Source organism: Brachycentrus maculatus, unplaced genomic scaffold (genome assembly GCF_059751285.1).
Source record: "Brachycentrus maculatus isolate JH-2025_06_01 unplaced genomic scaffold, ASM5975128v1 h1tg000039l, whole genome shotgun sequence".
In the NCBI taxonomy this organism is placed as follows: Eukaryota; Metazoa; Arthropoda; class Insecta; order Trichoptera; family Brachycentridae; genus Brachycentrus; species Brachycentrus maculatus.
In genome coordinates, this window is record NW_028280793.1 from 1,117,278 (window position 1) to 1,138,410 (window position 21,133).

The window sequence follows — 21,133 nt, forward strand, 5'->3', positions numbered from 1 at the left end:
GTTCTGGAGGTCCTAGGGTTTGATTCCCAAGGGGGGTAAAATAAATATAAGTGATTTTTTCACTGTAATATTTATTCAATATTACCATGGACTGGTGCCTGAAGCGGAGGGCTGATCAACTTTCCTTCATGTGTAAAAACGATCAAGATAACACTGCGTTTATATGAAGCAGTGCCCTATGCACCATTGGGTTGCAGACAAGGGTTTTATTATTATTATTATTATGTTATAATATGTCTATTTCTATGTATAATTCACCACCCCTCAAGTCTCTGGCATGACGAATGATCGAGTTTCCACTCCACTTACGTTCAGGTGATTTTCCTGTGGTTTAATTTATTTTTTTTTTATTCACAGCCATAGCAATAAATTTAATATGGCACGAAGTAACACATAAAAAAATAACAAAGAAAACAATGCAGGTATACATGGTATAAATAAATTAAACTCTAACAAGTTTCCATCGAAGTAAGAAGAAGGCAACAGTTCGCATGGTAACTAAAATAACAGTCAGCCATAGAATATCATACCAGAAATGGTTTCCATTCATAGAAATTTCCGATAAAAACTTCTGAGGGTACCTGAAACAAATAAGAACATTTATGAGACATACGTGGGCAGTTTAATTAATATGTAGTCATAAAACAAGAAACACTATATTTATAAGTAACATGTCTAGGTCCTATTCAAAGTATTGACATCCCTGCCGAACTAGTTTATCCCAACAGTGTTTACACTTTTTGAAACAGTCCTGGAATGCTTCATTTGTAATGTCCTTCAGCTCTCTTGTCATGTTTGTCTTAATCTCGGTAATCGTCTCAAATCTTCTTCTTTTCAAAGGTCTTTTGAGTTTGGGGAACAAAAAGAAGTCTGAAGATGCAAGACCAGGTGAGTAGGGTGGGTGGGGAAGAACAGTGATCGAGTGTTTGGCTAAAAATATGTGAGTTCTGAAACCTAAATCGCTCACTTATTTCAACAACGTCATACAATATAAAAAATTGACAATTTTCAGTTGTGCATGTTTTCAGAATGCCCAGAAGCTGTACTATACCCCAGCAAAAGCGGCATATTTTCAACATAATATTTACCCGCTACAGGGCAGAAAATGTTGTTTTTGCATTTTGAAGGAAAGGTTTTATTTTTTTTTTTTTTAAATACACTAAATATTTTTCAAATGGAGAAAAAACATTCAGGTTTTACCTAAAAAGATCTGTTGCATAGTAGAAAGTTCAATAAGTGGCTTGATATTTATTTTTAATACATGTCATTATATTTTTTAACTTTAAAAACGATCTCCTGAAAAATCAATTTTTTATTTTATTTATGACGTTCTTGAAAGGAGTGAGCGAAATGTGCTGGGGTGTTGTTGTTTCAGAGTGTGCATAGGGGAGGTCAATATGTACTTTGAAGGTGACACAGACATATGACTTCTAAATAAAGTACATTGTGTTTTATGATGTCACTGTATATTAAAATTGAACAGCCCTAGTATGATTTCTTAGTTACATTATTTCTATTACTTTCTTAATCTTGTTCTTCTGAGCTGATATTTACATTCATTACACATTAGATAAAATGTGCAAATTTAACTATCAATATTATAAAATAAATCAAATCCTGTAAATCCATGTTCAACTGCACATAAATACTTATTTTTACAGCAACATATGCAATGAAATGTTATCCTTTATTTATTTTATTGAAAAACGTGTTCTGCCGATAAAACAGTGTGCGACAGAGCAAAACTAAGATCTGTCAGTATTGAGGGCTTTAACAAGTTAACTACTTATATCGTAGTCATACAGGAGAAAGTTACCAAGTGCATTTTATACAAAAACGTGATTATTGACTATTTGATATCTTACTAGCTTAATATTGCCCTGAAAAACATCCCAAAGGATTTTAAACTTGGAAGAATAATATGTATATTGACTTTTTAAAAATGACTAACTGCATTGATGTTTATTTTCTTGCCAAGCAAAAGTGACTTAAATGATCCTCCTGAACATTTTACATTTTGTTAGTCGGTCATTTTCTCCTGTACGACTACGATATATAAATATAATATTTGTACATATACACACATACATGTTTTAGATTTAAACTAAAAGGATTCATATTAGCGTACACTTACTTATAATGGCAATAGGTTTCTTTCATGCAATCGAGGGGCGGTCGTCCTTCTCCATAAATAGCTCCAACAAATCCTTCGAGCCCGTACCGCAAGTAGGAGGCGTACGAGCTGTAGTAAGCCCAGATCGGCAGGTCACGGAGGGACACTCCGAAACCGGCAAACATCATTATCGGCACAGAAATTGTAGGACCCAGAAAAGTACCGTTCTGTAAAAGGAAATAATGCCTCAGAATACCTATTGTGTTTAATCAAACATAGAGATGAATTTACTATGTGGAGCAATCAATAGCAATATAATAATATGCTACAGACATTTTAATTTACCCGCTGTTGAAACATATGATTTTATATGAACCCTTTGCCCCATTTACCTATATGAGGTACGGTAAAAAAAATGGGACTTTGTAGATTCAAAAGAAATAGCTGACTGATTTTACCATATTATTTTATGAGGTACGTTGTTTAATGTTTTTTCGCAGGGTCGCTCTATGTATAATGACTGTAATGGACTCTGTTGGCCAATGTCAGTATTATTTCCTTTATTTTAAACATATCTAGTATCACATATTTAAAATAAAACTTGTCTCTTTCCAAATAATCTTCATTTAAACTCATCAGTCAAAGGGCTAAAATACTCACATAAAGTTATACTGGAAAAACTTACCATAACACTGAAAACAGCTCCTATCATCAATCCAACACTTTGTGCGACGAAGACAACGAGAATTGAAATTGATAAGAACATATTGAACCGGAAGAGAACCATCGGCTGGGAAGACATTGCGTACACAATGATTGAAAACAGGAAGCAAGATACTATCTGGAAAAAATATATAATAATAATATATTAATTACATATCTAATGATTTCTGACACTGTTCTCTCACTCATGTTCTCCTAAACCTCAGATCGTACTGAACCCCTACTAACTTTTAACTTTTTTATACCTGTTTGATTGCGAAAATTCCTCATGAAATCATATTCTATGCTTATATTTAGGCACAATAAGTAAATTTATTTATTTATATTATCAAATTAATTACAAAACTATAAACAAAGTATTTAGTTATATGTTGAAATTTTAAAAAGAATACTGAATATGCCATAACTGTTAGGGCGTTTGTGCACTACACGGAATTTTACCATCCGGCACTTTAGTTAAAACTATGAATAAAACTATGATTGGCTTGTGCTTTTATCCATTTTTCTTTGGATCAGTGCTTTTGATCGGTACGTGAACATGTTGCACGTAAATTCAATCACGCTAAACTGTCGAAGTCGCTTTTATTTTTCAAAACCAGAGTGCCAGATGGTACAATTTCGTGTAGTGCACAAGCTGCCTTAACGAATAAGGATGAGATGTTATTATTTATCTTATAAAATAGTATATTTAATAAGGAAAACATTGTACATAGATAATATTGAAGCTCATAACATATTATGAATTTAAACTGTTATGATCAATATGACAGAATATCATTGGCATTAATGGTATTTCATTAACGAAAATATACAAAACAACAGTTAAGCTCATCAACACAACATTAAAACTCTTATGATAAATATTAATCCGCCTCAAGTATGAAAACTCAGGTGGAACATGAGATATGATATATTCAATGTGTAAATTGATTTTTTCAGATTAAAAAATCTAAAAATCGACATATGAAATTTGGTACTAGTGTTGTTAAAATAAATGCAAAAAGGGTTGAATATCCGGTGATTCATCTAGTGAGCCGTGCTATTTACAACTGTTTGCCTTCTCATTAAGATTTCACCGGCTTTATAATAATTTAAATGTCTACAATTTAATTATTCTTCTCCATTGTCTCTTTACGTATTTTATTAAGAATAGTACAGATTTTCACATGACTTGATAAATAGTGGCTGTTAAACAAAAACATGCTATTTTATTTATCAACTCACCGAAATAGGTATATCGACCAGCGTTATTGATAAATAATATGCCCGCAAAGAATACCATCTATTAAAATGCTCCTTTTGCAAAATGCATATCTCCATGGGAACTGTAAGAAGTAAAAATAGAATAAGATAAGATATTGTTATGAACAATTTAAATATCAGAACATAATGTATATCGTAACAATATTAACAACAGAGAACAATATAACATCTTCTTTTTCTTCTTCTTCTTGGTGAAGGCCTTGTGGTCTGTTTAATATAACATAATAATATAAAATAAAAGGTACAATATGTCATAATAATAATAACAATACATATCGCTCACTCCTTTCAAGAGCGTCATAAATCAAAAAACTTGATTTTTCAGGAGAATGTTTTTAATGTTTAAAAATATAATACAATGTTTTAAAAATAAATATCAAGCCACTTATTGAACTTTTTACCGTGCAACAGATCTATTTCGGTAAAACCTGAAGGTTTTTTCTCCATTTGAAAAATATTTAGTATATTTAAAAAATAATTAAACAATACCTTTTCTTCAAAATACAAAAACAACATTTTCAGGCCTGTAGCGGGTAAATATTATGTTAAAAATATGCCTCTTTTGCTGGGTTATAGTACATTTTCTGGACATTCCGAAAACATGCATAAGTGAAAATTGACGATTATTGATTTATGACATTCTTGAAAGGAGTGAGCGATATATGTTCTGAAAACTAATGCAAAGTGGCAGCCCTGGAGCAGTGTTCCGATTGCCATTGAGCTGATCTTTTCACGTCGTCTCTCAATTTTTTTGCTATGATTGCATTATTTTTATTTTTATTTTTGAAGTGAAACTTTTTTAGCCGCAGTGTAGCAAATTGGCTTGGAGCAGACAAATAAGTGAAACCCTTAAATGATCGCTTGTAGTATTTTGGTTTGAAACTCGATTAATTTATCACTATCGCGTAACAAAATTATTTGTATCATACTTCAGCTATCATAAACCGTAATTTCTTTCTTAGGGCGTTTTTCCACTACACGGAATTACACGGAATTTTACCGTCCGGCACGTCAGTTAGCGTTTTAAAACCATGATTGGCTTGTGCTTTTGTCCATCTGTCTTCAGATCGGAGCTCTTTATCGGTGCGTGAACACGTTGCGCGTAAATTCGATCACGCTAAACTGTCGTAGTCGCTTTCATTATTCAAAACCGGACTGCCGGACGGTCAAATTCCGGGTAGTGGACAAGCGTATGATTGTGAATTGATGGAAATTTATGAATAAGAGAAATATTTCATTGATTTAAAAGACATTTCTTCCAATCAAATTCCACGCAACAATTTTTTAATCATGAAATAATTAAATCATCAACAAATGCAAAGAGAGCAATGAATGCATAAATTAACTATTTCTAGAACCTACAAATTTTTTATGTATGATAATCTCACGGATATTTTTTGTTGTTACTCTTTTGTTATTTTTGTTTTATTTTACAATGCTATGTATGTAATTGTAAACAAAATATGACTATGACTAAGTGTTGACCCACCGCATAGTCAAGCTGGAATAAAAATTATTATTATTATTGTGAATTAGTGATGGGCAATCGAATTGAGCAACCTACTTTTATTTATATCTTAAAATAAGTTAATTTTTTCATTCTAATATTTATTCAATATAACCCTGGACTGGTGCCTGAAGCGGAGGGCTGATCACCTTTCCTTCGTGTAAACGATCAAGATAACATTGTGTTTATATAATGCAGTGCCCTATGCACCATTGGGGTGCGGATAAGGGCTTGAAAAAAAAAGAGTCGTTGCTTAATTTGGTTTTTTGATTCAAAGCTAAATTTCACTAAATTTATTTTTCCTATTAAAAAAAGCGTTTTTTTACTCACATGTTAAAATGGTCAGCATCATCGTCGAGAACATGTGGTGCATGAGGATAGCAAACAGCAGATTGAAGTTATCCTGGACTCGGGACCCTTCGTTTCCGGCATCGATGAATAGCAGACCGAGCATTATTCCCGTCAGAATATTTACTACAATTCTCAGATGAGTGAGTGTCTGAAATAAAAATGTTGTTATTATGTACATGTCAAAATGCATAAACTGTTCAGATCATATAAATCAAATAAATCACTGATCGCACTGGTGACCTAATGAACTACGTTGCTAGTAAGGAAGCTAATCTGGCAGTTCACAGTGGAGTGCTAGTGTCGACACTGTTGTGTGGAAGCGAAACATGGAAGAGAATTGGCAAAAGAAGGTGAAATGAGAAAGAAACGCCATTGAAATGCATTCTCATAAATAAATGTATGAAAAATCAATGTATGACAGAATTACCAATGAAAATATTATAAAGGAATGTAAGGTTCAACAAGGTATAATTGAAAAGATGTACATATTTGTGGAAGCCTGGTTCTAACAGGTATCAATAGTAAGGTAGAGGAAAGGCAATTGAAATGGTATGGGCACATAGGACGCAGAGAACCTGACTATATTTTGAACCAGGCAATCACCATGGATCTGCCTCGAAAGACATCTAGAGGAAGACCAAGAATTCATGGATGCTGCAGAAAGAAAACAGCGAGTACCTCTGTGGTTGGAGCGCTACGTTCAGCGCAGTCAAGGGATAACTGGAGAAGAGTCATTGCTTCCACAAGGGTCACAACCCTCAGTAATGAGAAATAAGACGGAGAATATGCAGAAAAAAATATAGTTTTAAGGCATGGCTAAGGTGATGTTGCTCAAGATACAAGAATCTACAATCTGAGGTTGAAGACAGCTGACCCCGACAGTCTGCAAAGATGATAAATTGGAGTGGAGCCAGGAAGAAGATGACATTTATTTATTGATTTGGCGTTTAATTTGTAGAAGTCCATTTTAATTTATATATTAATTTTAAAACAAACACAGATTTTTTGAGTCTACTAAGTTGTATTTTATTAACAAACACACACAAAAACCTGTGTTTGTTTTAAATTTTATTAACAAACACACATAAAAAAATTATATTGTGACAATTGTTTTCCATTGTTAGGGCATTATCAAACAAACAATGCCCTAACAAGGCGAAACAATTTTTTATATGTTTTTGTTAATAAAATACAACTTAGTAGATTCAAAAAATCTGTGTTTGATTTAAAATTAATACATAAAAAAAAAAGATGACATATTTATAGTATAAAAAGTTCTTGAGTAAAATATTACCAAGTCTCTTTTGGCCATCAGAAATCCTTTCTTCATCAGGACTTTTATTTGATTGGATTCCGGTGTCTCTTCAAGTCGACTGTGTTTATTTTCTCCCTTGGTTTCATTGAGGCTGTTGGTTTTTTGTAGAGTTTCGTGGTCGGGGACTTCAGACGGTTTATCAAACCACCGAAGGCTTTTTCCATTTTCCATACCTGCCACCAGAGTCTTGATTTTCTCTTCACCGTACTCCCCGCAAGCCAATTCAATTACTTTAAAAAAAATCATAATTATAGTTTTATGTTTCATAACATATATTTCTAGAACCATCCAGACTCCCTCACATTGCATTGCACGCAAACCCCAAGGTGGATGACTCCCGGGCAGTCCACCAAAGAGATGGATTGACTGCTGGGAATCGATATTGCAGGAGGCTAATCCCTCTTAAAAACAGGCCACAAGGCCTACACCAAGAAGAAAATGAAGAATTTTGTTCTGCAAAATTAAAGCTATTCTGTACTACTCCTTACAAATGTAAGCTCTATCTCAATTTCAAATCAAACCTTACCAAAGTCTGCAGGATTGTGGTATTTGGGACACGGCATATTGGCAGCTTCAAAGTATGGGACGAGGTTTGATGTCGTTCCCTGATAGAGGCATTCCCCTTCCGCGAGAACATAGACATGATCAAACAACTGGAACAGCGATGCAGAAGGCTGGTGGATGGTGCACACGATGGTCCTTCCTTGTTGGGCCAACCTCTTCAGTTGCAGCACACACTGCCTACAGGATGAGCTATCTAGCCCGCTGAAAAAAAAAAAAAAATTGTATATTAAAAGCATTGTCAACTTTGTTGAATGGTAATTTAACACTCTCTTTATGATAAAGAATGATAAGGAGAGTGTTATAAAACAGAATAGTCTTATTACCATATTGTTTGCGGGAAACACTTAAGTGTCTTTTAAATACTGTCGGTAGGGTGCGTGAGATGCTTGTGAGTGTTATTTTTGCTTACTTTTGGTAGAGCGCAAGATGCCAAAAAACATTGTACAGATTGGAATTGGGTTTTGCGGTTACTTGTGATTAGCATATAACCCTAATTAATATAATAAAAAAAAGGTTTATTATTATATTAATAAAAATAAGGGTTTGTGGTGATTAACTACTTGTGATTGTTTACAACTCTAATTTGCTTGCTAATTAGGGTCGGGATTGATGAAAAGAACTTCCAACAACAATGTGTTAAGGTGATAGTTAGAAGACTGCGATTCTAGGTGTATATTTACATGGTTAACTCATCAAAAGATGGGCCAATGACAATGTCCCCGTCGCGGGTAGTGAGTGGATAAAAGAAAGCCCAAACGAGAGAAGTCTGGAAAGAATTAGGAGAGGCCTGCATCCAGCAGTGGAGAGACGGATGATAACTTATCAAATATATGCAATTTTACATGTAGTTTGAGACAGGGCAGCTATGATGCGATATATTATAGAAGTCCTACCTATTAAAAGTCAGTTAAAATTTTGAGATTCACACATCTTTATACTAGAGATGTGACTAACGGTAAACTGTTACATTTTCAGTTATTCAATTGGTATGGTATTCAATTATATTTTCTCCGTTTAAATTCGGTCTAAAGAAATTTGTCTGTAAAATTCATCAACATTTTTAATTTATTAATATTCACGTCAATCTACTACGATGGATACATATTTGATAGGTATATTGTGTTGCGACAGTTAATAATAGTATGGGATATTGACTACAGGTTTATGTCTACTACTGACCCTTATCCGCACCCAATGGTGTATAGGGCACTGCACCGATGCAATGTTTATTAGATCGTTTATTATATGAAGGCAAGATGATCTGTCCTGCGCTTCAGGTACAAGTCCAGGGTAGTAATAAATATTAGAGAGAAAAAAACACATTTATTTGAACCCCCCCTGGGAATCGAACCCGGGAGTCCCCAGTATGGTAGCCAAATGTGCTAACCACTATACTGCGGAGGTGGAAAAACATATCTAGACATATTGACATTTCTATCTCAAAGAACATTTTAGAAAAAAAAATTCATTCACTGATAAAGTATTGTTGGGTAATATATCCAAAATGAAACCAGGTTTGTTGGATTGAATTCTACATTTATTTATGTATATGTTAATACGTGACGCGTTTCGTCTTTTTAGGACATTATCAAACACACATTATTGAGTGTTAAACAAACATTATTGAGTGTTTGATAATGTCCTAAGAAGACGAAATGCGTCACATATTAACATATACATAAACAAATGTAGAATTCAATCCAACAAACCTTGTTTTATTTTTGATATATCACCCGACAATTCAATATGGAATTCTACCAACTGTCTGCAGTTACAATAAATACACTGATAAAGTGTTTGGGAATTGTGGTTAAAACTCACGATGTAGGTTCATCAAGGAACATCACAAGAGGATTGTTGACGAGTTCCAAAGCTATAGACAATCTCTTCCTCTGTCCTCCGGAGAGTCGGGCTGTGCGTGTGTTCTGATGCTCATATAATCCAAGCATGGTTAAAATTTGCTCAATCTGAAAAAGAAGGATTTTATAAAACCACTGATTAATTCAATTTCTTCTTTTTTTCCCTCCATTATTCTGTGTTTTGCATGACAAAGGTTTTAAAATTACTACATACATGTATTCCGTTAGTACTTCTATACGGAGTTAAATCGTGGACCCTCCAGATCAGCACTATGAACTGATTTAAGACATTCAAAATGTAGCTACATTGTAGAATGCTATGCATTCCACGGATCGATACGGTTAGCAACACAAACATACTCCAAAGAGCAAGAGTAGGAAGATTGTTGCTGACTGATATCAAGGTCCGGAAGGTGTCCTATCTGGAACATATACTAAGAAAAGAGAAGTACGAGCTATTGCACCTAATCATAAAAGGCAAATAGAAGGTCGACAAAGTGTGGGCAAAAGATAGACCTCTTGGCTCCGGAATATACAAGATTGAACGGGGATCAGAACCGTCGAGGCGCTGTTAAGACCTGCCCAAGACAAGGACAATTACTCTCAAGTGATAGTCGACGTCAGGGGGATCTGACATAACACGCAGAGAAGAGAGATATATATTTAAAAAAAAAAGATTAAAATAATAATTTAAACGTACAAAATTTCTAAATTCATTCACATCTCTCCACAACTTCACAAACTGTACTGAAAACGATTTTCTGAACAAACTCTGTTTGCTAAAGTATGAAACAATACATTATACAATTCCAGCATATCTAAAAGGGCTGTGCATTCCAGACGAATAAGTTGATTGAGTGACAGGCGTCGTGGCGTAGTTGGGTAGACGCTCAACTCCGAAACTGGCATTGCTGGTTCGATTCCTGCCCATTGCGAAATAAAATAAAGAAAGATTTATGTTTGATTGGTCTGGGTGTTTGTGATGTATTTTTCATATTTACCTTCCCTATCCTTACTATCCTACCTGCAGATAAGCCTTTAAAAGTAGAAACTGCTCATTATTCCTTTTTTTAAAAAATGTTTTAAGCTTCAATCAACTATGACAACTACAATGGACAAAGTGGTCTTATCAGTTTGCAAACAGCGTACTAGATTTATGAGCGTGCCTTTGCCGTTGCTGGACCGATGGCATGGAATGTTTCATCTTGTAGCCACACCGTCGAGTTGGCAACACTAGCGTAAACAGGACGCGTAACGAGACGAATGGGAACAGAGATTTCCGAGCGAAACCAACGCCAAAAGGGGCTGATTCCAAAAACGCTGAGAGCTACCTAGTTCGCTGGGACCATCGGACATTTTTATTGCGACTTTCATTTTGCTTCTTTAATTTATATATGGAGTATAAAGTATTTTGTAATTATCTGATTCTAGTGTAATCGCATTTATATAAATAAAAGGACTAACTGTGAGTACAAAATTCTTTAATTTCATTCTGGCACTTCCTCTTTATATTAAAAACGTGACCACCTAGCGTGATCACGAAACGCGGCAACATGTCGCCAAACCACAAGAATAGCAATACGCTATAATCTCACCGTTTTATCTTTTTCACACTGGTCTATGGATATGTCCATCTTCAGATCAGCAGCGACGTGCATATTTTCCAGGACCGTGAGGAAAGGCTGCAGACGGTTATCCTGCATAATGTAACACGACATCTTCTTGAAGTCATCTGTTAAAATAAAACAAAGAATCTATTAGCTTTCTGAATCAGTTCACCAGCGCCCATTTTGACTCATCAAATTAATATAAAATTCATATTATTTTTTGACATCTCATCAAAGATGAAGAACAAATTTTCAAATTCACAAATCTCGCATACAAAGCTTACTCAAATAAACCATAAATACTGCCTGTAAACTTGCACATGATGTGACACGTATGAAATTGTATCATATCTATTAAAGTTCCAAAATTTTAGTAGGGTGGTTGTCGATCATGGGTAGAATAGTGAATGTTGCATGTGTATAAAGTTATCTTTTAAATCAGCCTATATTCTTCTTCATCTATTTTCAATTCTTCTTTATCTACACCATGGGTGGCCAATATTTTCAGCAGCCGGGCCAAATTTTAGAAATGAGATTATCTACTGGGCCATTAAACCAAATTAATTTTTTTATACAAAGCAAACAAGAAATATATAGTTTTTTAAGAAGATATAACAAAAATGAGAGTCAAACACATTTATTCGATTAAAGTTAGGCAATACGAAAATAATAATAAAAAATTGTGTGATATGCTCCACGGGCCACAAGTAGACACCCGGTGGGTCCCATGCGACCCGCGTGCCGCGGGTTGGCCATCCTTGATCTATACCCATCTTCAACTATTTTGATTCTTCTGTATCCATACCCATCTTCATCTATTTTAATTCTTCTTTATCCATACCCAGACTTCCACATTCTTCTTTATCTATTTTGAGTTGTCAAAAATGGAGTCCTTACTTAGTTCTCTTTCCCTGCCATTGATGTACACCTTGCCCTCCACTCCTGTGATGCGATACCCGGATAGGACGTCCAGCAGAGTGGACTTTCCCGCTCCGGAAGGGCCCATAATGGCGATCAGTTGTCCTGGAAGGAAGCGCCCATTCACTTGGTGGAGGATTGTCTTAACGCCTGGGAAAATAAAGATATTATTATAATGACATTTGAGGACATATTTTACTAACACATCATTCACGGGAAACGCTTAAAAGGGTCTTTTACATACTGTTGGTAAAGAGCGGGAGACGCTTATAAGCGATCTATTTGTTTACTGTTGGTAGAGCGTGAGACACCAAAAAACATTGTTCAGATGGGAATTGAGTTTGCGGTTACTTGCGATTAGTGTACAACCAGGGTCAATTAGGGTCAGGATTGATGAAAAAATGCCCGACAACATGTTGCTTACTCCTTTCAAGAACGTCATAAATAAAAAAATCATCAATTTTCAGTCGTGCATGTTTTCGGAATGCCCAGAAAATGTACTATATCCCAGAAAAAGAGGCATATTTTTAACTTAATATTTACCCACTACAGGGTAGAAAGTGTTTTTTTTTTTTGCATTTTGAAGAAAAGGTATTGATTAATTATTTTTTTAAATAAACTAAATATTTTTTAAATGGATATAAAAACCTTCAGGTTTTACCTTAAAGAATATGTTGCACAGTAAAAAGTTCAGTAAGGGGCTTGATATTTATTTTTAATACATTGTATTCTATTTTTAAACTTTAAAAACATTCTCCTGAAAAATCAAGTTTTTTGATTTATAACGTTCTTGAAAGGAGTGAGCGATGTGTTAACCTTAAATTAACCACTTCATGCTTTTGAATGAGCAGTTATGAACTGCAAATGGAACATTATAAAAGACCCACTATCGTGTAAAAAACCAATTAGGTTTTAAGTTCATTTGGTGTTTAACCATTTCGTGCTGTTTTTAATTTTTTTTTTCAGATCGATTTAAATAGTTTACATGCGCAGTCGACGTACACTGCTCATTCAACCACATTAAGTGGTTAAATGATTGAATTTTCGTCATAAATTAGTTAAATTATGGCTAGGGCGCCCGAGATTGCATAACCAGCTTTATACAAGCTCGTGTGAGCTAGAAAGGCTTCTGAAGCCAATGATGTCTTTATTATTAAACAAATTATATAATTGGCAATATGACGATAAAAAACGTAAGTGAAATTAAAAAAAAAATACTGTGATAACTGTATGACCTTTTGGCATTGATTTACTCAGATAATGTAAAATTTCTTTTTATTATTAAAATGATTATCAATTTTATACTTTAAAAACGAATGGATATTTCAATCACAATAACGCCGGGGAATAGAGTTTGCTAATATAGTTTAAAATAAAGAAAATTTGACATCTCAATAAGAAGAAAATTTAAGTATGGGTATTTACAAGGCTTACAACCTGTCATAGGCTGGTTAAGTGATCACTTTATACACGTGCAACATTCACCATTCTATCCATGATTGACAACCACACCTCACAAATTTTTCGAACTGACTATATTATCAATCTCATGACTATATTAAACATTATAAATATATAAAACCCTTATCCGCACCCCAATGGTGCATAGGGCACTGCGTCATAAAAACGCAGTGTTATCTTGATCGTTTACACATGAAGGAAAGGTGATCAGCCCTCCGCTTCAGGTACCAGTCCAGGGTAATATTGAATAAATATGACAGTGAAAAAATCACTTATATTTATTTTACCCCCCTTGGGAATCGAACCCGGGATTTCCAGAATGGTAGCCGAGCGTGTTGACCATTACACTACGGAGGCGGACAGAGCATTAAACATTACTCGAATTAATTATACCAAACGTTTTTTTATTTTTAAAGGAATAACCAGCAAAGCTGCAGGTAGGATAGTTAAGATAGGGAAGGAGAATGCGAAAAACACCTACACCAGTTGAAAAGAAATCTTCCTTGAATTCATTTTGGAATTGACGGGAATCGAACCCGCGACGCCAGTTTCACACAATTACGTATGTACATAGTTACGTCATGCCTCCTGTCATTTAGTTTCTATTGGATTTCTTAAAATATGTAATAATAAGAGATGAAACATCTGGTATAGAAATCAATGCCATACAAGGTTCTATGCAGAGAATTATAAATAAATGTTTTAATATTAGTTAAAGATTTAATTTTTTTCAATTGTACCTACCTAGCTACAATTTATTCAATTATTTACATAAGTAGATGAGAAACCTTTGGACACAGAATGCATTAATAAATTACAAGACAATTTGGAAAATATTTGTACAGGATAATTTTTGAAATATTCAATTATTGAACAAATTAAAAATAAAACTTCTGGAAAATAAAACGGCCTGCTCTTAAATTCTACTTAAATAGCTTAGAATAAGTTCATAATTTATTATTTTAGAACGAAATTTAGCATTGTTAACACACTTGGAACGGGTGTTTTTTGCGCCTGCGGACTGCTGATATTTATTTGATAATTATGTACATATGGTTGAGACCTTAAGAGACTGGTACATAATAATCATATAAAAACATTAAATATGTAATTCCTTCCTTTCTGACTTTGAAATGAGGCTGGCGCAGAAGGTAAAAATACCCGTCCCGTCCTTAAGCATCTTTCGACCATACAGATAGAAATACCTTTCCCGTCCAGTGTTAATTTAAATTTCACTTGGTAAATACCCCCCCCCCCCAAGTGTTCTGTCCGCCTCCGTTGTGTAATGGTCAGCACGCTCGGCTACCGTTTTGGAGGTCCCGGGTTCGATTCCCAAGGGGGGTAAAATAAATATAAGTGATTATTAGATTAAAACCAATATTTTTAGCTTTTCCACTTTTTTATTTGACCAGCGACCGGGTTTCGTCGTTACCGACATCATCAGACTGGTGTCGTCGATGTCGGTAACTGGATGTCGGTAACGACGAAACCCGGTCGACGAAATCCAGTAACGACGAAATCCAGTTACCGACATCGACGACACCAGTCTGATGATGTCGGTAACGACGAAACCCGGTCGCTGGTCAAATAAAAAAGTGGAAAAGCTAAAAATATTGGTTTTAATCTAATAATAAATTAAAAATGCAATTCCATCACGAAGTGTCAGTGGATAATATAAATCTATTAAATATAAGTGATTTTTTCACTGTCATATTTATTCAATATTACCCTGGACTGGTACCTGAAGCGGGGGGCTGATCACCTTTCCTTCATGTGTAAACGATCAAGATAACACTGCGTTTATATGACGCAGTGCCCTATGCACCATTGGGGTGCGGATAAGGGTTTTATTATTATTATTAAATACCACTATTTCTTAAAATCCATTGTGACACACGCATTTCGCCGTATCATTTTTAAACACCGTATATGAAGCTAAGTCTAAATTTTAGAGTTTGGACATTGACATTGAGTGGGTAGGGAACAATAGCAATATTTATTGATAAAATTTTAATTAAAAATGGTCAGATATTGCCACAAAGTTACTGCCGAATCAGTGACAACCTTTCTTAAGAAGCTCATTCAAGTTGGTGTCCAAGATAAACAAAACAATATTAGTGCGGGTATGCAAACCTCGAGTTCCCAAGCCATCGCTACTAATTTTTGTCTTCTCTTATAGTAATTTTCCGTGTTTATTTTCATTCGTATGCAGTATTGATTTCCTTTACATAAATCATCTGCATACCATCAAACATATGACATTTGTTTAGTGCTGATTCATTTAGCGTGCCATTTTGCTAGTGTAATGGCTAGCGTGTTTAGCTACTGTGCTGGAGGTCCCGGTTAGATTCCGGGGGGGGGGGGGGGGGGTTAAAACAAATATTAGTGACTTTGCACTCTGATATTTATTTAATATTCCTAAGGCGCAGAATATTCAAGTTAGATTATTCAAATTAGAGTGTGTCAACCCTTGCTTTCGTAAGTAATGATCAAGTTAATACTGCATCGATACGATGCAGTGCCCTATGCACCATTGGGTGCAGCTAAGGGTTAGAAGAAACAGGGTATTACCGTAGAAATGAAAGTTTAGAAAAACTTACAGTATTTGAATTTGGTGAATGAGTACTTCCGCACTGAGAACTTCACATCCTTGAACTCCAAGTCCACCGGTTTGCCCTTCGGGAAGTGGTATTCCTCGATGGTCTGCTGACTGAGATGGGGTTGGCTGTTTTCAGGCAAGTCCATCTCGGTAGGACCCCCTGCGTCCTCGGACGCAGACATCGCGTCACTGGATTTGCTGCAGCAGGCCAGCTCTACATCCTGACTCTTGCTCGGAGAGCTAAGGGTCTTCTCCATTTGTAAGGACATTATTATAACTGTTCACTTTACTGGGACATCAAAAAGTGTCTAAAAGATTTCATATAGGTAGGTACTTAAATAAATTTTGTAAACACGATATTACAACAGGTCATTTTGTCCATGCATGTACATTCTTGAGGATCTGATAATCTGAAATAAATAGATAAAAAATAAATAAAACACTGTTCTACAGTTAAAATATTCAGTAGAGTGGTTAGAACGTTTGGATACCATGTTGAAAGTCTCAAATTCGATTCGTAATATAAATAATTTTTCACATTACAAATTATTGAGAATATTACAGTAAAAAATAATAAAAATTCCATATTAAATAAACTTTTGTTTACATTGGCTGCATCCTACACCAATAGTAAATCATAATATTCTATAATAAATTGATTCAGGAGAGGTTAAATATATAAATTTATTTATCAACCCTTTTTTAGTACCCATCTGCTGACTATGGAATGGCCTATGGAATTGTTGTATTCAAAATCAGTTCTGAAACGCGATTCAATAATGCATGATATATGTTTAAAATCAATGTAAACATTGATTATTTCCATAGACAATAAGTAGAAATTTGAAATAAGTCTATTTTTTTGTACATTCTCTATGCTTTTGTTCCTTCAAAAAATGTTGATAACTTGATTAACTTTCGCGACAAATAGTGGGTATCGCGCGTGTTTGATATTTTCAGGGAATAAAACAACATTTTTACATCTAGTATCAGTCAGAAATTTATTCTTAAAGGGTATATAAATAGCAATTATATGGATTAATAGCAAAGCCAACTGTCAAACTGACATTTTTTGATGACGAAAGCATAGAGAAAGCGCAGTAATTATAGAGTTTTTTTCGGAATTTCTACTTATTATCGTTTGAAATTTCGTAACCATCAGGAATCAGTCTGCTTTTAAGTTGATTTAAAGAGCATTGGGGTCGGCAATGGTAATTTTGTAGAAAATAATGATATTAAATGAAAGAGTTAAGATATGATTATCTTTTAATACGGACTTTTAGTTACAGGGTCAAACTTTAATAGGAATTATGAACTATAATAAAAATAAAATAGAAACTTGCACAAGACCACTTTCGACTTTATCAACAAACACTACCGTAGAACGGGGCTACTTGAACTTTGATGTTACTTGAGCCCAGAACAAAAAAATATTTAAATCTTTATTTGGTCTACAATAATGAACGTATAAGTGTCACCTGTCAGGGAAACAATGAATCATGTCGATACGTTCATTATTGTAGATCAAATACAGATCTAAATATTTTTTGTACTGGGCTCAAGTAACACATCAAAGTGCAAGTAGCTCCGTTCTACGGTACTAGATTCGAGAAATACAGATGTTCTCAACAGGTGAAGAAAAAAACAGCTTGTACTTTAAACTGTTGATGAGAACAACTGTTGTTTTAGAAACTAGTGATGTTAACATTAATCAATGCAAAAGTGGTCTTAATTAATGTGCTTTATTTTTATATTCAAACCACTTTATTCCATAAAGTTAATGCCAAATTAGTAAATAAAAAAATAATGAATGACGTCAATTCTTAGTTAAAAAAAATTGCATATTAATACAACATATGTATGATCAAATTCATGATATTAAATATAATATATACAGTTCCTTAATAGTATTCTAAGAGTAAGTACTCGTGATTTGACTCACGTAAAGCTTTGCCTACTTCCTTATTTTACCTATCGTAACATTTCGATACTTTCATACCGATTCAGCATTTAATTTACTAAGTTAGGCAGTCGTTAGGGTGTGTGATAGGTGCGGCCGAACAAAGCCTCTCCCCGAATCTCCCCCTACCCCTAGAAAGGACAAGAAAACTTAATATGATGTGGAGAAATCTCCACCCCCTCAAAAAAATGATAGCCGACATGACCTTGCATTTGGTGGCTTGACTCGATTAAAACATTTCTTTAAATAACGGTGTTATTTCCTATGAGAAATATTATGTACACATGTGTTATATATCGTGGGGTAATTACTATAACAAGGTAATATAAAGATCCATATTCTTTATTTAACCACAAAAATATAAAATTATTTTCCGATAAATATATATCATAACGCATTGAAATCATCAAGAATTTTCATGTTTCTTTTTAAATTATAAAAAAATTCAAAAACCGATATAAGAAACTCCTCACAATCGACGCATTTTTTACTATATACCTATATTTCAATTTCACAATAAAGCTTATTAAAAGTTACTAGGTGAAGTAATTACCCCGCGATATTTTGTATTACACTTTGTAAATTAAATAAATGTAATATAAAAATAAATTAAATATCAAACCTTGTTTACTTGTTGTACAAAACCAACAGATTAATTAACAAAAAATAAATAAACACTGCTAGCAAAAGCTAAACATCAAAGCTAAGTATCAAACAGTAGGACACCGGCGTTATTAGCGGCATTCGACTCGCTATTGGGGAAAATGTCATTTAAAAACTCAAGTATAAACTAATCAGCAACATGGCGGTAATGAGAGATTTTTTATGGATCATTTAATGCAAATAACTCTGTTCGGAATGTCACAGCGCTAACCGACGCGACGCTTCCTTTCCATTTCTGTGCGGTTTCTGATAATCGTCCGAAAAAAATATTTGGCGAACGTGCGAACGTCACGCGATATATCTAATAATAGAACACTAATATTCTAAGCCCAAGAGTACAAGGTGGTTAGAAACCAGGATCATAAAGGAATGTTGAAATGAATTTCTTTTCTTGCGTCATGCAGAAACAGACAGGCGAAAAAAAATGTGCATACAAAATAGGTACAGAAAAATTGTATGAAATTTATTCAAATTCATAAGGATATGTTAATTCGATTTTTAAAACCATTTAATAAAAACAACAAGTATATACTTTTCATTTGGTATCTCCCCATGTCTTCCTAGTTTTCATCATTTTAAAGAATTATCAGTACAAAATACATATTGTAATTGTTAAATGCTTCATTTGATAATTCCTTTTAGATTTTTTTTCTTTTGAGCCTTTATTCTTACATTGGACAATACACAGTTTCAGAACAAAAGTGTTATCTGACCACAGTATAAATTTGCATATCCCGATTTTAAAAAAATGTTAAATTTTTTTAAAAATTCAAATTCAAAATCAAATTAGAATCATTTTAGAACGACTCTAGAATTAATTATCTTAATATATTATTCAATTATGGCTTCAAGGATTCGCATATATTAGCAACACAAGGTTGGCTTACAAGCTCAACTCAATAATCAACTTACACAAGCTAATACGAGTACAGAGTATGCAACCCCGAGTATCGTCATTGATGTTATTTTATTTTTTCTCACATAAAGTAGGTAACTTTCTAATATTCCTCCTCCACTTCCTTTTCCATATATATAAGTAATATCCTTCAACCTGACCTCCTTCAACTTGGTACGTCATCTGCATCCAATCAGACATATTCCACTCCTCTATAGGCGTGAATCGGAATTGATCACCCTGTCTTCATGTAAACACAAGTCTTCAGTTAATATTTTATCCATTTGTTACGGTGCCCTATACACCACTTGCTTAAGGATAATAGCTAGAAAATAATAATTCTTTAGAAGATTGCGTTTACTTAAGTATTTTTTTTATTCAAATTATTCTCATTCTTTACTTGCTTTTCTACTAAAATAAGGTGACTATGATTTTGCGAGTATCCTGTATAAATGATCTGCGCCTGCGCATCTGGGAATGGGCAACACGCGTGAAATATTTTGACATTTATAAACAAAACAAATCTATCAATATCTTTCGAACGTGTAATATGCAGTAGGTACGATATATTGGTAATGTCATTATTCCTAGTCACAGCCCTGCGTTTAGGTATTATATCGTCATCAATTTTAAAACTTATAAAATAAAGACAAAGTATTGCTATTTCTTCTCACATAATTGTTTATAAAGTTGTATAAAAAATATTTAATTATTCGGAAATTGTAGAAAACAAACTATAAATTTATATCAAATAAGAAATATTTGTATTGCGTTTTTAAAAATGAATGAGTATTTCTGAATGTGATAAGAATAATAAAATATCTAAAAATTCATGTCATTAGCGACATCTATTAGAGTTTTTATAACAAGTCAAAATAATTTGATAGTATTTTATCAAATATCCGATAGATGGCAGTCAGTAAAATATTAATTTCTCGAACCATCAAACCGCGCTCGTTTTCAAAGTTTGCTACATATTTTCGCGTGTCATGATTTTTCCTCGATAATCGACATGCTAAATTATATTATGTCTCTTCTAATATTCTCTAAAAAAATGCGAAAATAGCAAAAAAGTGACTTGTAAAATTAAGATGTAGCTTGCAAACATTTTAGCAACGGGGGCATATTGTTACAATATAATATTGAGGGCGAACTAACTTTTAGATAAAAAATTCAAATACCTTAATGTTACCTGGGTTTGAAGAAAATTTGCGGGCTATCAATTATACTACCTTAAGTCAAAAAAACATGGCTAAAATAAATAAAAAATATAATGTAATAGGTCAAATGATTGTTTGTATGAAAATGTATTTGAAAAACATAGAGTAAAAATTA

At 33.8% G+C, this 21,133-nt stretch overlaps 1 protein-coding gene across 1 annotated transcript; it reads right to left on the reverse strand.

Moving 5' to 3' along the window:
- Positions 1-261: 261 nt before the first annotated feature.
- On the reverse strand, positions 262-19,151 carry LOC148312475 (ATP-binding cassette sub-family G member 4-like). Its single transcript, XM_088277127.1, has 12 exons — positions 18,863-19,151; positions 16,282-16,690; positions 12,200-12,370; positions 11,291-11,427; positions 9,658-9,803; positions 7,799-8,037; positions 7,252-7,502; positions 5,937-6,105; positions 4,061-4,161; positions 2,799-2,954; positions 2,135-2,340; positions 262-581 (listed from the first exon to the last, which is right to left on the reverse strand). The coding sequence occupies exons 2-12, from the start codon at positions 16,547-16,549 to the stop codon at positions 443-445; spliced, it is 1,983 nt and encodes a 660-aa protein (XP_088133253.1). The 5' UTR covers positions 16,550-16,690; positions 18,863-19,151; the 3' UTR covers positions 262-442.
- Between the last annotated feature and the right edge of the window lie 1,982 nt (positions 19,152-21,133).

Excerpts from the sequence above, each read along its gene's own strand:
- LOC148312475 (XM_088277127.1), bottom strand. The coding sequence starts at position 16,549 with ATGTCCTTACAAATGGAGAAGACCCTTAGCTCTCCGAGCAAGAGTCAG. Across the intron at positions 8,038-9,657 it reads TTCCTTGATGAACCTACATC|CGGGCTAGATAGCTCATCCT; the intron begins GTGAGTTTTAAC and ends TTTTTTTTTCAG. Across the intron at positions 2,955-4,060 it reads TGGTCGATATACCTATTTCG|ATAGTATCTTGCTTCCTGTT; the intron begins GTGAGTTGATAA and ends TATTTTTTCCAG.